The sequence below is a fragment of the Sinocyclocheilus anshuiensis genome, unplaced genomic scaffold, assembly GCF_001515605.1.
Source record: "Sinocyclocheilus anshuiensis isolate Anshui unplaced genomic scaffold, SAMN03320099.WGS_v1.1 scaffold747, whole genome shotgun sequence".
NCBI lineage: Eukaryota > Metazoa > Chordata > Actinopteri > Cypriniformes > Cyprinidae > Sinocyclocheilus > Sinocyclocheilus anshuiensis.
In genome coordinates this window covers 5,248-22,923 of record NW_015548225.1, presented here as the reverse complement: position 1 = coordinate 22,923, position 17,676 = coordinate 5,248, and the positions used below count along the sequence as shown (strand labels likewise).

The window sequence follows — 17,676 nt, the reverse complement described above, 5'->3', positions numbered from 1 at the left end:
ACCAGAGGTCAGAAACATTCAATTTGCTCTTACGAAAAAAATAAGGTGGATATATCCTTCAAAGCCATGATCACGTGAACTTTGAAATTGTTACAAACACTGCAACGGCCATATATTATGTCACACCCTTCTGTGTCTTTTTTAGAAATCTTTTTTTCCAGCAAATAATACAACCAGAATGAAAAAAATGCAACCTACTCCACTGCAACACTGCAGATTTAAAGTTTGTGTTCTTTTAATTCAGCTAAGATGTTGCACCATGACGTATCAGTCTCATTTTCAAGGGATACAAATTCACATGGCAGAGTTCACCAAACTTGAATTTTTTCGAATGTAGTGAAATCTCCCACATCAGGTATTAAACATTAAATATCTTGCATTTAAAGACCGATATTATACAGAGATCATACAATCCTCATGTGTAGTGACATTAAAAACACATTTTAGGCTTAATATTAAGAAATGTGCATTGTGCACAAGCAGTACTCCAAATGAAGTTTCATAATATTTTTTTAATGCCAGTAAGACTCGAGTGATGTGTCAGTAAATATGTTAAAAGATTTGAACTATACTTAGTATGAAATAAATGCATTTTAAATATATTCCTTTTTTACTTAATATAGGGACAAATTAATTACTATATAAACAATACTCCTATGAAATCTAAACCCTAAATCTTGTATTGCAACCTTTCTCCTTTGTGTCCTTTGGATGAATTGTGCTTTAGCATTTCTCATTTATAAGACATGTTAGGATAAAAGCATCTGCCACTTAAATGAATGTAAATGTCAACTGGACTTTCTAGCAGTAAGTACAGTAGCTGACATAATAGACCTCACCTCTTGTGGAATGTTCCAGGCCATGTAGACGTGGCTTTTAAACTCATCCATCCACACTTCAGCCACTCTCAGAGCATTTCTGCGCACGTGGGCAGTGAGATCCTCGGTGTAGGGCTTGTGGGCACGCTCAATATGGGCGATACGGGCACAGGGCAACACCTCCACACTTCCTCCACACTGCCACACCTACACAAACACACAAAGAATCTGAATAAAAATACATTTTCATGCTGAGAAATAAAAAAGGCACAATTCTTGGCAAGACAGATCTACTCGCTGGACCATACTGAGGAGCAGATGAAGTGTAGAAGCTTGTATGAAGATCTTGCATAACACTAAAGACTAAAGCTCATTTGGACCTCTTAAAACCACCCAGACCTCCATGAGACCCTAAAAAGTCTGAAAAGGAATTTAATATATGGCCTGTGGAATAAATAGATTTCAAATCAGTAAAAGATAATGAATGTACCCATACATGTGAACACTGTCTCAGTTCCAAAACTGAGTGAGGCAGCTGTCTTCTATGGCAGTATCCTAACACAGATGGAAGCTCATAAAAGTGACTGATTTAGAACACTCTACATAGACAGCAGCTCTGTGCAGTGATCAAATAGAGCTTCACATGACATGTGAAGCAGAGTTTAGAGTTAGCATGTTGCTAAGCTAACCATCAGACTGCACACACACACAAATACTGGTTAATCTGTCCATTTTTAATATGATCCGACCAATTTTACAATAGTTCTTAAAGGGTTAGTTCACCCAAAAATGAAAATTAGACCATGCTTTACTCACACTCAAGGCATCCTAGGTGTATATGACTAATCCAATCGGAGTTATATTAAAAAGTGTCCTTGCACTTCCTAGCTTTATAATGGCAGTGGCTTGTGGGCACGCTCAATATGGGCAATACAGGCAAATGTGTTTCTGTTCAACAGTGCAAAAGAAGTCAAATAATTCGCATCCATCCAAAATAAAATGTGCCTCACACGGCTCCGGGGGGGTGAATAAAGGCCTCTTGTAGCAAATCCATGCGTTTTAGTAAGAAAAATATCCATATTTAAAACGTTATAAACACTTTTCTCTCACTTCCGCTAACTGTCGTAGGCGGAAGACATTCCAGCGGATGACGTAGGACGTATGCATAGCACACGCGCCGGAGATTAGTAAAGAACGCGGAAGCGCAACGGAGAGACAGCTAAACAAAACGCTGGTCACGAATTAGAAGCACAAAATGAGGATTTGTAAAGAAAAATGTCAGAGGATTTTGATGTAAGCCAAGAGGAGACTTACCTTTGCTAATGTAAGGAAACTTTGCTTCTTTTGCTCCTGTAAACAAACTCATGAGACTAGCATATCTCAGAGGTGCACATACGTCCTACGTCATCCGCCGGAATGGCTTCCGCGTACGACAGTCAGGAGAAGTGAGAGAAAAGTGTTTATAACGTTTTAAATATGGAATATTTTTCTCACAAAAATGCATTGATTCGCTACAGGAGGCCTTTATTCACCCCCCGGCCCGTTTTATTATGGATGTGCACTTGACTTCTTTTGGACTTTTGGCACTTTATTTGACTTCTTTTGGACTTTTGAAAAAAAAAAAAAAAACACTCCCATTATAAAGCTTGGAAGAGCAAGGACAATTTTTTATATAACTCTTGACTGGATTCGCCTGAAAGAAAAAAGTCATATTCACCTAGGATGGCTTGAGTAAAACATTGGCTAATTTTCATTTTTTGGGTGAACTAACCCTTTAATATTTAACAAATTATACATTTGTGGAAAAGGCAGGCACATTTTAGCATACTTTTAAAAAGAGTACTTATTACCAAAAGAATACTTAAGTGCAATTAAATTAAAATGTATGATAATTTAAAACTATTAAATGCATATTAAATGCAATTGCCTGAATTGATTTTTGACCCCCTTAAGTAAGGCTTGAAAGTGAAACTCAAAACTTAATTAATACTTAACAACATCTTTGTGTAATTTCATAATTATGTCTCTGAAATATGGTTAGCGTACTGTCAAATGTACTGACAAGCATTTAAGATAAACTAAAACATAATTGAATGTATTTTCTATTGAAACCTGTATGTCATGCATTTAATATATTTGTAATGACACATTTGTAATGATAAAGTTGCAATTTAATACATTTGAAATATATTACCTTTAAATGTAATATTGAACAATACACTACAGTTAAAATTATACATTACATATGTAATGGTATTTTTAGACAACACATTAAAATAAGTGTACTTCTTTAAAGCATGACAAAATATTATTAAAGCATACAGTAGTCATTTAAAATGTAATTCAAAGTAAAACAAAAAATTTAAAGGTGTACATAAGTGACATTTTGCTTAATGAATATTATCTGCATTTGTTTTTAATAATAGATATTTTTCTCAGTTTACCAACCATTTTGGATTCATCTGTTACTGAGCAGGTCACATATTTAAAGAATGATGCCTCAAAATGACACCTCCATAGGCAGCCAGGTAAGTGTTAATACTGAGCTTTCATGTATATGTCCTGCTGAAAGAAAAAAAAAAGTGTGAATTCTGGCTTATACTACTCAGCATCTAGCAACAATATTCAACTTAGTTGAACAGGTTGGTTGACCAATGAAGTCTTAAAAACTATGTTGGGGACAACAGCACAGTAGTATCCTAAGCTGAGGACCTGTCCAAAACACAAGAGTGCATTGGTGAAAAGCTACACTATATTGTCTTAAAAAATTATAAAGTTGCACAGGGCAAAGAGCTCTTACAGCAACAATAAAATATGCACCCAACTACTATCTATATGTAGACAAAACTTCCATTGCTCTGTCAAGATGAGAACTGCATTCTGAAGGCACTGTTATGGTCAGCCAATTTTCAGCAACCACAGTCTGTGGAAAAATATGACAATCAGAGAGGTCAGGACTTCACTTTGAAGCCAGAGGAAAGATATCAAGATTGTGTCGAGTGTATTATGAGGCTGAGCGGGAGAAGCTATCAAGGATGCCCGATATATGCTTCACTCCAGCAGGTGCACTCTGCTCTCACTGTGGGGAGGAAGATGAAGCTGTCATTATAGCTCAAACAGGACTCCCTATCAATGTATTGCTCACTTTTAAGGAAGCGTTCACTCCGACAGCCATTTGAAGCCACACAAAGTCATTCATTTTCAATGATATTTGGCAATTCCCAGAAACATGAGCAACTGTTGCAGATTCAAAAAGGTTGAAAATTGACACTATCAAGTTTGGAATAATTAAGACTTTGTTTTTCTAACTTTTCTAAAGAAGTCTCGGTTACACTTTACTTGAAGGGGTGTGCATAAGACTGACATGACACCTTCATAATCATGACATGACACCTACATAATCATGACATGACACATGTCATGAATATGAAGGTTTTTTATGCATGTTTATGACAACTGTCATTAAGTGTCATTCACTCAGTTATGTAATTTTTAATGCAAAGATGACATTGTTTGAGATGTCTTTGTTATGGGCTATGGTTAGGGGTAAGGGTAGGGGTAGGGTTAGGTCAAATAATGTCATATTTGCATTAAAAATGACATAACTGAGCGAATGACACTTAATGACAGTTGTCATAAACATGCATAAAACCTCCTTCATATTCATGACTTGTCATGTCATGATTATGAAGGTGTCATGTCAGTCTTATGCACACCCCTTCAAGTAAAGTGTTACCGAAGTCTCTTCTGCTCACCAAGGCTGCATTTATTTGGTCAAAAATACAGTAAAAACAGTAATATTGTAAAATAATATTACAATTTAAAATAATGTTTTCTATTTGAATACATTTTTTAAATGTAATTTATTCCTGTGATGTACAGTAATGCTGAATTTTCAGCATAATTACTCCAGTCTTCAGTGTCACATGAGCCGTCAGAAATCATTCTAAAATGTTGATTTGGTAAGATTTGGTTCTTTTTTTTTATATGACTCTTGATTCAGTTGCATTTTTTAAGTAAGCTTTTTTTTAAAGTAAGCTTTTTTAAAAAAGAAAAAAAGAAATTAAAATGTATTCAACAAGGACACATTAATTTGATCAAAAGTGACAGTCAAGAAATTTATATTCTTACAAAAGTCTTATATTTTCAGTTAATGCTGTTCTTTTCAATGTTCTATTCAAAGAATTCTGGGGGGAAAAGTATTTTCCACAAAAAAAAAAATATTCTGAACATTGATAAAAATAGGAAACATTATTAATAACTGAGCACAAATAATAATTGATAAAAAAGGAGCAGCAAATCAGTATATTAGAATGATTTCTAAAGGATCATTCAGAAATTCAGCTTTGCCATCACAAGCATAAATTACATTTTAAAATATATATAATTAAAAAACAATTATTTTAAACTGTAATATTTCACATTATTACTTTTTTATTACCGTTACTGTATTTTTTATTAAATAACTAAATTAAAAGTCCTTGGTGAATGACATCTTTTTTGAAAGCATAAAGTCGTATTATTCCAAACTTTTACCAGTAATGTATGCAAATGAGCAGTCACGATGCAGCAAATCTTGTGGGAGTGTCGAAAAGCGATCCGCTGCCTGCTTCAGTCAGACACAGCGATCGAGTGTGAACGCCTATTACAGTAGCATGCGGCAGAGCAGTAACTCGCTGACCTTGAGCGATTTAATCGCTGTCAGTGTGAACACACACTTAAGAGAACAGGAGATCTGGTCAAGCACACGCCAATCACTCTCCGTTGTGAGAGCACCTGCCTTGACTCGTGTAGCGCTTCGGTAAGTGGCTCTATGAGGTGCTTGAACGGGGCGAAAAGAGTCAGTCAGTTCAAATCTAAAATCGCACCAGGCTACAGTTATAAGCTGCAACAGAATTGGACCTTGTTTTGAGTCAATTATGAGTAACCCTTCAATGAAATCAGCAGTTTCTATGACAATGGCACACCAATGATATGCAAACTTGGAAACAGCACACGGCACATAAAATTCACTCCCTTGGAGATGTCTGAAAGCAAAAGGTCCAAGGATAACCAGCTTGGATGCAATTAAAAGCACTTACTACTATATACTTAAGTGGCAGTTGTTAAATTGAAAGAAAAGAGGCGAACCAAAATTCTCTGCGTGGGTGGGATTGCTGTTGTCATGGTTTATTGTCATTGTTGACCGTGGCGTGCATTAGCAGTCGCACTGCCCTGATATTTACTCCTTGTATAATTTACCCTTGTCAAACTCAATGTTTGACAGTCACTGCTCTACCGTGAGTACATGTGCACTGAACTGAGTAGTGGGTGGTTTAAAAATGTCTGTTTCTCAAGTATGTGCGTATATATGTGTGAATGTGTGACCGCCTGCTTTTATCCCTCTTTTCTGCCTGCCAATCCTCCTACGGACACTCGCGGTTTCCCGAAACTAGAGCAGCCCTGCCATTTGTCGGTACTAACTTTCGTCTTGCTGTTTTTTTAGCCTCCGGTGTGCTAACATTTACTCTCAAATGATCATCCAAATGCTTGAATTTGTTCTGCTGTGATGACACTGATTGGAGAGTACACTGGTTCAAATGAACCCAAATGTCATTCATTTCCTGGTGCAAACATTTGTTCAAGGGTGCTCTATTTCCGTGAAGCGTGCTCACCTCACATTACGGAGAGATGTTTGGGATAGCAAGAGTGGCAAAATCAACTGCTAGTGAAACAATGGCCATGTCTGAAATAGAGCATTAGTGTACACACTGAATATTGGCTGCTGTTTTTTTTTTAAATAGCATGTGAAACTAAGGGATAATGACCAGTCAGCACCTCAGCTTCAGGGTTTATTTTTGTGATTATGACTGTCTGACTGTACATTATCCTGCTTATTATACAACTACTTTCCAAGGAAATAAATAAGTGGCCATGAAATATTGATTTATTTTTTTACGTGAGAGGAAAGGCACTGTGGAGTCACATGAGATACACGAAACTAGCACAGATGTCAATGTAAATTATGCATTTTAGTGGCCATTATACATAAATATTCGATTGTGGCGATTGACAACGAGAAACCATGCTAAAGAACTTATGTTAATTCAACACAGTACAATGCTACATTGTTGTCACATGACCTCATTACTTGCTTTTTTAACAAGTTTGAATAAAAATTCTTAATTCTTGGAGGTATTTTAAAATATGTGTCCAAAAAATGTGTTAAATATTCACAGCTGATATTACTTGCTGTGGTTCATTTGTCTTTCTGGAAATACAAACTGAATTTGAGTGCACTGCATTGCGGGAAACAGTATTCCATGCAGTGTGGTCTTTGTATACTGCAGATTTTGGCAAATGTAAGTGGGTTGTTTGAGTATGTGCATAGAAAATTCATATACTCATATATTGTGCATAGTATCTCTGGCAAATTGTTTTTTAAAAGGTTCTTTACACATAGTAACAGTTCTATTTAGAACCATATCATCCTGAAAAGGTTCTTTATTTACGCCTTTTTGTTTTTTAAATCTGTAACTGCCAACAAATAATTTCAAAGCCACCTCATTATTAATTTTCTGAATCTCAACCATTCAACACAGACTGCCAAAACACTCTCAACAGGTACTTGATAACCTTCTTAAAATGTCTAGAAATATTAACTTTCAAATTGTAAATAGATTCGCACCAATCATATCTTTTCACCTTTATGTTTTCATGTATCTTTTTTTTAACAGAACATGTGACCAGTTCTGTTACATTGAGGATACTTCTCCACTAATCAAGTAAGTGACATTGAGATACTGAATATATCATCCATATTGAGATCTCATATTATTGCTTGGGCTTATGCATAAACATGCCCAAGTACAAAAATGTTAAAGCCATTTCATAACTTTTTATTACTTTTTCATTTTAACATTGTGAAAGGCGCACATACTATCCATTCACAAGGGCTACATTTGGCCTTCATAAACTGACTTGCTTTTACTTAAAGAAATAAAAGAGATGCTGTGCAACTCTAAACTCAATTGTGCATTTCTACCCAGACAGATGCTGTCAAACCCAACAACCTCATCATCTCAAAATAGAAAATGTTGCTCAGTTACACAAAAATACTCACATAATCATGGATGTAAACTCATCATAGAGGGCTGTGAAGATATTCACTGAAACTTAATTCATAATTGGTGTTACTAGTTTGTGTTTTATATCTGTATATATTTACTCATGTTGAATGTCAATTATCATTTGGTAATGTATTAACTAATTACTTGTTAGAGCACTAATCATTTATGTTAATAAAAAACCCTAATAGTAATGGAAAATAGTGATGTCTGTCTGTCAGTTCATAGATAGTGCAGAGAAATCTGGCATCAATGCTGAAGATAACACCAACATACTGTGATGTGCATGCTTGCACAAAGTATTTTTGTATCTAATTTGCAACCCTACAAACCTCTAATGAATAAGACTTGGATGACAAGTCTATAAATACTTAGAGTTTCTGTCACCTCGCTATGTTCAGTTTTCCACAGTGAACTTACTGCGTAGCAAGTCAACAATCCACATCTGAGAATCTGAGTCACCGTTAAAACCACTGAGCAAAACCAACGAGAAATGGGAATGTACGTAAAATCACATTAATCAATTATGCTCCAGCAGTCCTAGACAGTCGCTTAAGACAGCAGTGTGTGCTGACATGACTCTTTATTGTAGCTAACGGTAGCTATGTTTTATTTCAGACAAGAAAAGGCCATCTGTTTCAACGTCTGAGGTGCAAAGCCTCATTCCCTTTGGATAAATAAGGACAGAAAGAGCCCTCACACAATGCTGCTTGATGCACTTCAGACCATGGCCTACTGAAAAAATACCAGCAACACGCTCTCATTTTCCTTCATCCTTTATCTCACACCATCCCAAAAGAGAGTATATACTAAGCATGCTTTGAGTTTACATAGCAAAGAGCAGAATGGTCTCTGATAGCCTGAATGGATCGATGACATTTGATTTGCTTTAGTGAGCAAACAGTGATTAGTCAGCAGAATAGCAGAATCCATGTAGACTAGTGTAGAACTACATGAAGAATAAAAATCAATGGGCAAGCAGAGGGACTCCAACAGAGAAAAATCAGTTATGATACACTAAAAATATCAGCCACTCGACCAATCAAATTAGAGGAACGAAACTCACTGTTATATTATACCGGTCTCACAAATTCCAGGTCCAGGTCATATTTAACTCTATAATGAAATGACAAAATGAGAAAATGTATTTTGAATAAAGAAATATATTTTTACTGTAATGCAAATAAATAAATATATCCCTCATTTTCATTTTCAACCAATCAAATCAGAGAACCGAAACTGTTGTGTAATACTGTATATGCAAGATCAATCCAACAAATCCACAAAAAAAAATGTCTATTTAAAAATAAATGAATGAATGAACAAATGAATGAATGAAACCCTAATTTTTCAGCATTACATACATGAGAATTCAGGGGGAAATGTGGGGGGATTTATTTTTTATTTTTTTGAAAGAAATCAATACCTTCAGCTTCATGATTGGTATTCAGCAAGAATGTGTTTAATGTGTGCTTAAATGTTCTGTCATCTTACAATTAAAAAAAAATCTTTATGGTCCTAAAGTAGGCTTCATTTCTTTATGCAAACTATAACTATTCCTTATTTTAGTGATTTTGGGATGAAACAGGACCTGAAATATCACATTTCCTCACCATTTCATAAGAACCACCCAGTGCTTAGGCCACAATAGTAAATTTTGGTTGTTTTACACTGAACCATCAAATCTCTGCACGGCCTATTTATTTTTATCTCTGGTACACTATAATTCGCTTACATGTTCCACATAATGTCCTTTATTTCTTCAAGTGATTCAGTGTGTGAGAGGACTCCATCTGCATATTGCATAAATGCTTCATGAGCTTTATCACACGACGCTCTAATCTCCGTTTATCACCTCAGAAGGCTTCAGACATGTGATTCATTTGCTTCTCACCCACTTAGCATTTAACGCTGATCGAGGACATTGTACGTCTACCTCTATATAGAACGGCAAACAAAGTCTACTATTTTTATTTGAAACAGTGATGCGCGTAGATCTGAAAATTGCCTTTCTCTCTTGAGACTTTAATCTGCACACACATAACTCACCATCTCATTGTAGTGCTGCCGTAATATACTAAAAACAGATAAAACCCACTGGGAATTGTGGGTAAAGTGAGGAAAGAGGTAGTAGCGCCTAAAGCACCTCTGCCTTCTCGCAGCAGCCTGTCTTTTCATTGCTTTTACCATAATCTGGTGTAAACAGAGACATGAACAAATCTAGCACACTGTGTCTCTGTGTGCCGTCTAGTGCAATCAGAACAATTCACTTTCCATTTATCTAAATCTTCTATCTATCTATCTGTCTATCTATCTATCTATCTATCTATCTATCTATCTATCTATCTATCTAATCTTCTTGAGTCTTCTATCTATAATATTGCTTTCTACAGTAAAAAAAAAAAAAGAAGTCATCTCGTCTGAATCAGGAGACAAATATGCACAGATAAAGCACTGTTTATAAGCAAAAACAGTCCAAAACAGTTTTAGACAAATATGTCAGTGTATTTTGGTGTGAGAGGACAACAGGGGACGGAGGAAGCGTTATTGTGGTGGATTATGGTCAGAATCGACGGTTTACAGTAAAAGCGCCTTAATGATGGATTTGTTTATTACAAATGCACCGCTATTTACTTCACAAGATGTTAATTGATGGACTGGAGTCATGCGTATTAGTTGTGGATTATTGTGAAGTTTTTATCAGCTGTTTGGAGTCTCATTCTGACGGCACCCATTCACTGCAGAGGATCCATTGGTGAGCAAGTGATATAATGCTAAATTTCTCCAAATCTGTTCTGAAACAATCTCATCTACATCTTATATGGCCTGAAGGTGAGTACATTTTCAGCAATTTTTCATTTTGGGTGAACTGTTCCTTGAAAATGCTTTTTGGGGTCACAGTATGCTTGAAGGTTATTATTGGCTTTCTTTAGGGATTATAATGGCTCTCTGCTCAGGTACGGCACATTTATTAAGACTGTGCTGGGACGAAGACAAAGACACATACAAATAACCCAGCAAAGAAACGGCAGTTTAAACGGAAAAGAAAGTAAACAGGGTCTGAAGTGCGACTGACATTAGGGTCACTGAGTTTTATTGAAGGCTATTTTGAAATATGCCTTCAGTGAGCGATGGATTTTATGAGATTATTTATAATGGTGGAAGGTTATGATGTGCCCTGTTCTCAAACCAAATGAATATCTTCCAGCCTAAATACATACACTACCAGTCAAAAGTTTGGAATGTTTCAATGTTTTTGAAAGAAGTATAGTATCTTTTGCTCACCAAGGCAAAACCATTAATATTGTGAAATGTTATTACAATCCTTGGTGAGCATAAGTGATTTCTTTCAAAAAAAACTTTTGACTGGTAGTATACTCTGCACCTCATAAATATTCAAACTATTAATACATTTTACCTAATTATGAATCCTACACTGACATTTTTCTCTCAGATGTATTTTTATTCCTAGCAATGAAAACTGAAAATTAAAAAGATACTATTTATGCTACAAAATATTCTTGATTAAAAAAACAATAACTGAAATATGTATTCAGCCCCCATATCCTCCAGATTAAAACTAAATTCTCAAAAAAAACTGCATGTGAATCAATTAAAAACCACCATATTTTCTGGCTAAAACTCCCACAGGATATTGGGGTTTACAGTTCATAATGAGTCATTATTCAAGTTGTGAGTTTGAAGGGCATATGTGAAATGAATACTAAAGAGTCATTCTATGAAGTCAGAAATTAAGTAAACCAAATGCATAAGTAAGGACAACAATATCCAAGTGTTTATGTGTCCCAGCGGGCAATTCTATTTCAATTATAAAGAAAAGCTGCATCAAACCACCCAGATGTTGCCTAGAAAATGTTGCCCTATAAAACTCCTTGCACAAACAGCAGGAGACTTGTGAGAGCAGCCACATAAAGGACAATGTTCGCTTTGAGAGTTCAGTATCTGAAAACAGACTAAAGGTGCACCAGTCAACCATATCAGGAAGCCTATATAACACCGGCCTGTAGAGGAGGGTGGCACAGAAAAAGAAATATGTGAAGCAAATGTGGTGCACTAAATTTAACACTGCTCAAATCTAACACCTACCTTCAGCGAAAGTGGTAGTTTTCATGCCGTGGGGCTGCTTTTCATCAGCACAGACCCGGTGCAGTGTTAAAACAAAAGTATGAATGGATAATACAAAATATAGGGCTGTACTGCCTGAGCTTTGGGAACCAAAAAAGGAACAGATAGGAACTTTTCAATGTTGGATTTGTAAATCAGTAAAAATAGAGAAGGTCTGAACATTTTTGCAAAGCTAAATCTAGCAATTCACTGGTAAAAGAATACCGTTATAAAGGATAAAAATTTAAATGAAGACATCTTGACATCTTATTCAACAACGTCCACTATGTAAATAAGTCAATTTGCATGGAAAGCGTCGACATGTGCAATATTTATATAATATAATATAATATAATATAATATAATATAATATAATATAATATAATAATTATGTATGTTTGAATAAATCTTTCAGGTTTTCATGAAAACTACCTTATGTGCAATTTAAATGTTTGTAACAAAATGTTACAACAAAATTAACAAAATGTTAATTTTAACATTTAATATTATACCAGTGTACCAAATAAGAGGGTTCCCTGTATAGTTTACAGCATTAGTCGGGAAAGATTTGTTTTCCAAAGGAAAAGTTGACATGTATTTGAATTGATTCATAATAATGATTCATAATTGATCAATAATAAATGTGCATTTCCAGATATAATTGGCACTAGCCATTTTTGTGCTGAGTTTACAGTATGTTGGACTTCTGGACATTTGCAGTACTGAAAATGTCTTATAATTCTTGGCACTTTCATTTATTTTTTATTTGTAAAGAAAGACTTTTTATGATAAAATGTTGAAATAATTGAGGGAAATAATCATTGCATTAATCAACTAATTGAAAAAAATAATACAAAATGTTAGTAGCAGCCCTAAATTCAAAAGTGTCTTGCCTTGCTCTACTTCATCTCAAACTATTTAAAACATGTTATTATTGTTGTAGTTTTAATAACCCCACTTACACTGATGTTGGACGTCAAGATGCTGAAAAAAAGCTGTCTCATTTTTAAAGTGCATAACAATTACAACCAGATCAAAAGAATGCGTTTTGACAAGAGATACAGTAAATGGTGCCAACTTGAACTATCCTGCCAAGAAAGGAGGGCCATTAGAGTCATTAATCCTTCAAGAGTGAATCCATTATCCTCATTACCCCATAGCCTGCTCAGAATGACATAGTTTCTCACCCTCACACCCAGCTCCACATTCTCTCCTCCGTAAATCTCCATGCCTTCATCCAGCAGGCCGATCTCTGCGAAGTACTCCCTGTCCACCACAAAGCAGCCAATCAGGGCTGGACTCCTAGAGATTTACATTAGAGAATTGCATTAACTGAATATATATTTATTGTAATATCAGCCAAATCAGACAAATAAATGAAGAAATGTATTTAAATAAAACAAACAAAACAAAGCTCAAGATTTATATAATTAAATACATACATACATAAACAAACAGATTTAAATAAAGAGATAAATACATAAATAAATAAATAAATAACGTGAAGAGATTTATTTAAATGAATACAAACAAACAAACAAATAAAGAATGAAATTTAAATAAAAAATGAACAAGTTTTAAATTAAAGATAAATAAATCATGAGTTATAAATAAAGTGAAGAGATTTACTTAGATAAATGCAAACAAACAAACACATAAACAAATAAATAACCATTTTTAAATAAATAAATAAAGATATTTAAATAAATAAAAATATTTACAAACATAAACAGATTAATAATTGAAAATAAATAAATAAATAAAGTGAAGAGATTTATTTAAATAAATACAAACAAACAAATAAAGGATGAGATTTAAATAAAAAAATAAGCTTTAAATAAAAGATAAATAAATCATGACATAAATAAAGTGAAGAGATTTATTGAAATAAATGCAAACAAACAAACAAATAAAGAATTAAATTTAAATAAAAAAATTAACAAGTTTTAAATTAAAGATAAATAAATCATGAGTTATAAATAAAGTGGAGATGTATTTAAATAAATGCAAACAAACAAACAAACACATAAACAAATAAATAACCATTTTTAAATAAATAAATATATTTAAATAAATAAAAATATTTACAAACATAAACAGATTAATAATTAAAAATAAATAAATAAATAAAGTGAAGAGATTTATTTAAATAAATACAAACAAACAAATAAAGGATGAGATTTAAATAAAAAAATAAGTTTTAAATTAAAGATAAATAAATCATGAGTTATAAATAAAGTGAAGAGATGTATTTAAATAAATGCAAACAAACAAACAAACAAACAAACACATAAACAAATAAATAACCATTTTTAAATAAACAAATAAAGATATTTAAATAAATAAAAATATTTACAAACATAAACAGATTAATAATTGAAAATAAATAAATAAATAAAGTGAAGAGATTTATTTAAATAAATGCAATCAAACAAACAAATAAAGGATGAGATTTAAAAAAAAAAAAAGCTTCAAATAAAATATAAATAAATCATGAATTATAAATAAAGTGAAGAGATTTATTTAAATAAATGCAAACAAACAAACAAATAACAATTTTTAAATAAATAAAGATATTTAAATAAATACAAATATTTACAAACAAACATAAATAAATCAATAAATATTCTCAAATTAATAAATTGAACAAAACACCTGATTGGAGCAGAGCTGTTGTTCAAGTTCCACCAGGATTTTGGTGGGTTCAGATACCGGCACCACAGTTCCCAGTCAAAGCCCTGAGCGGAGAGTGGGTACTCTTCAATCTCAAATGTGTCGTATTTGATATTGTCAAAAGATGGAGATATAATTCTGGTTCTGTCTTCTTTGATCCTTTGGAGAATAGGCTCAGCCCTGTAGAAATAACAATAAAATTGTTTACCACCCAGTGAACATGATTTGTTCCAAACAAAAGGCATTTTTTAAGTATGAAACGTGAGGCTGAACAGGCAGTGCATTCTCAACAAGATTAAATAACAAACAGTGCCTATTCAGTCAGCTCATCCTCAGTACTATTTTAGGACTGATTCTTCTAGAGAGATGCAAATTGAGCAGTACTGTACGGCTTTAAAATCACATTAAAGCTGATTAAAGGCAGAAAAATTCTGGGTGTTATTCAAATTGCACTGACATATCTGGGTCAGATTGCTATGAGAGAAACCATGGTGTGCCAACTCTAAGATCCAGAACTTCTTTTGATGATGAAGGGCATCTATATGATCTGTGTTTATACAGGACCAGGTTAAAGGAATAGATCCTCCAAGAATGAACTGCCAAGTTTGAAAATGAAGTGTGAATGAAATTTAAAAGTTAGAAATGAAGATTTTGAGTGCATAATGACTTACGTTTCAGTCGGTTCCTCACATTATTAATAAATAAAATGCACCTGTGGCAACATTTCTGCATAATGATATTAAGGTACACATTCCGCGACACTTTGTAAAATGTCCAGTGAGTGGCACTAAAAGATTCATTTCAATCTGAAAAATTATAAATGGGAATCTGGCAATGTTTTATTACGTTGGTTGATGTACATATGGCAGCAGTTTAGAAATATCCAGTGAATTGCACTAAAAGGTTAATGCTCTGTCATATTTGAAAATAACGTAACACCTACACTAAACCCTACCCTAAACCGATAGTGTTAACAAAAGTAAACATGAGATAAAAGCACACTTGCTAATTCAGCTTGCTTCTACAAGTACTGAGGTCTTTTATGGTGCATAATGTTTCACAGGACTCATACCCAAGCACTCCACTTCACAGGTGCAAAGCTATACCAGGTGCGCTACCGAGCAAGTTTACTATATCAGAAAAGCCATACACAAGGAGCATATTACGTGATGCAAACATTAAAATGTATTAGTTTGCAAATTGTGTATTATGATAAAATAGTTTCAGGCCACAACATAGTATTGTGTAAGGAATCTTGTGAAAATAATCTTTATTAACCAATAATCTTCGCCATAACCATAATTTGTGTGAAAAGGAATTTAAGTTGTTGGTGTTTTACATCTTCTAGTGTTCATTTCAGGTGGAAACTGCTGTGAATTGGTATAGGTAGGCCTACGATTTTGGAGTTTTGCATAAAAGGCATGTTTTTCCAGCATATGCTGCATATTAAGCCTTCATATAGATTTAAAAAAAACTGAATATAGTACAGAAGTAATTTGAAGTACTTTTAAGGTGCATTTTTGTCCTTTTTTGTCTTTTGCACTATGGAAAAAAGAAGTGTGTGCATTCTTAAAAAATCATTTTATGTTTCATGGAGGAAATAGACTCATATAGGTTTGGAGCAACATGAAGAAAAGAGAAAAATTGAAGCAGTGAACTAGACTTTTTTTTTCTTCAGATCTTTTCAGGGAAAAAAAATGCCCCTCAGTTCCTGTCAGTGCTTGAACAAGTGCACTGATCCTTTAGACCATTTCAATTGAAAGAAGCAGTAATAACAGTCTGGCTATGAAGCGCTAGGAATAGCCGGAGTTCTCATATCACCCACCAGCCAGTGTTGAACTCTACGTGGGCGTCAAACAGGGCCACCACAGGGGCAGAGGCAGCTCTCTGTATGCGTGTGTGTGTGTCAATAAGTACTCTTGGGCCTGTCAATCGTGTTCACTTTAACAGAGAAGCCATACTGAACCAGGATATGGAACTGCATGCATTGCTTGAGTGAGAAGGTGTGCTCTCACACCAAACAATACAACATTCATGAAGTTCATTCATCACACTTGACCTAGCACCCTTCAGCAGCTTACGAAATATACTGATACTGTATGCACAAAGAAACGGAGCAGTTCAATAGTACTCAAAAGTACAAGCCATGCATTATTTATTTGATTATTAATTTATCATTTTATCATATATATATATATATATATATATATAGTTTTTATTAGTTTAGTAGTATACTGTATATTAATATAGCATAATTATATAGCATATTATCATTTATAATTATAGCATAAATTATAATGATAATAATAATGCTATTTACTCAATTATTAATCATGATTCATATTATTATCATTGTTAAAAGTTTTTGCTGCTTAATATTTTTGTGATATATTTATGATACTTTTTTTCTTTCATGCATAGGAAGTTTATTTGCATTTATTTGAAATAGAAATCTTTTGAAACATTATAAATGCCTTTAATGTCACTTTTGATCATTTTAATGCATCTTTGCTAAAGAAAAATACTAATTACATGTAGTTAATTAATATTACTCAGTACTTAAATGTATAATTACACTGTAATAAGCACACAAAATAAAGTGTAACCTAATAATGAATTTACTTATTTATTTTATTTTTACTTAACCCAGACTTTTGAATGGCGGTGCATCACAGTTATTATATCAATATTAAGCAGCACAACTGTTTGATAAATATTCCTTGAGCACCAAATCAGCATATTAGTGATTTCTGAAGAAACATGTGACACTGAAGACTCAGAAAATTCAGCTTTGAATCACAGGAATAAATTACATTTTAAAATATACTAAAATAGAAAACAGTTATTTTAAAGTGCAAAAATATTTCACAATATAACCATTCAGATAGAAAACAGATGTGTTAAATTGTAATAATATATCACCATATTTTAAAATATTTTTGATCAAATAAATG

At 33.6% G+C, this 17,676-nt stretch overlaps 1 protein-coding gene across 1 annotated transcript in view; it reads right to left on the bottom strand.

Annotated features, from left to right (window-relative positions):
• Nucleotides 1-16,647, bottom strand: part of LOC107654337 (polypeptide N-acetylgalactosaminyltransferase 18-like) — a gene marked incomplete at its 5' end in the record, with an annotated part of 51,165 nt that extends 34,518 nt beyond the window's left edge. Inside the window, 4 exons of the mRNA XM_016441374.1 lie at nucleotides 840-1,025; nucleotides 13,237-13,351; nucleotides 14,705-14,902; nucleotides 16,548-16,647. Of these exons, the coding sequence (XP_016296860.1) occupies nucleotides 840-1,025; nucleotides 13,237-13,351; nucleotides 14,705-14,902; nucleotides 16,548-16,647 (599 nt within the window). The remainder of the gene's footprint in view (nucleotides 1-839; nucleotides 1,026-13,236; nucleotides 13,352-14,704; nucleotides 14,903-16,547) is intronic.
• Nucleotides 16,648-17,676: the final 1,029 nt, after the last annotated feature.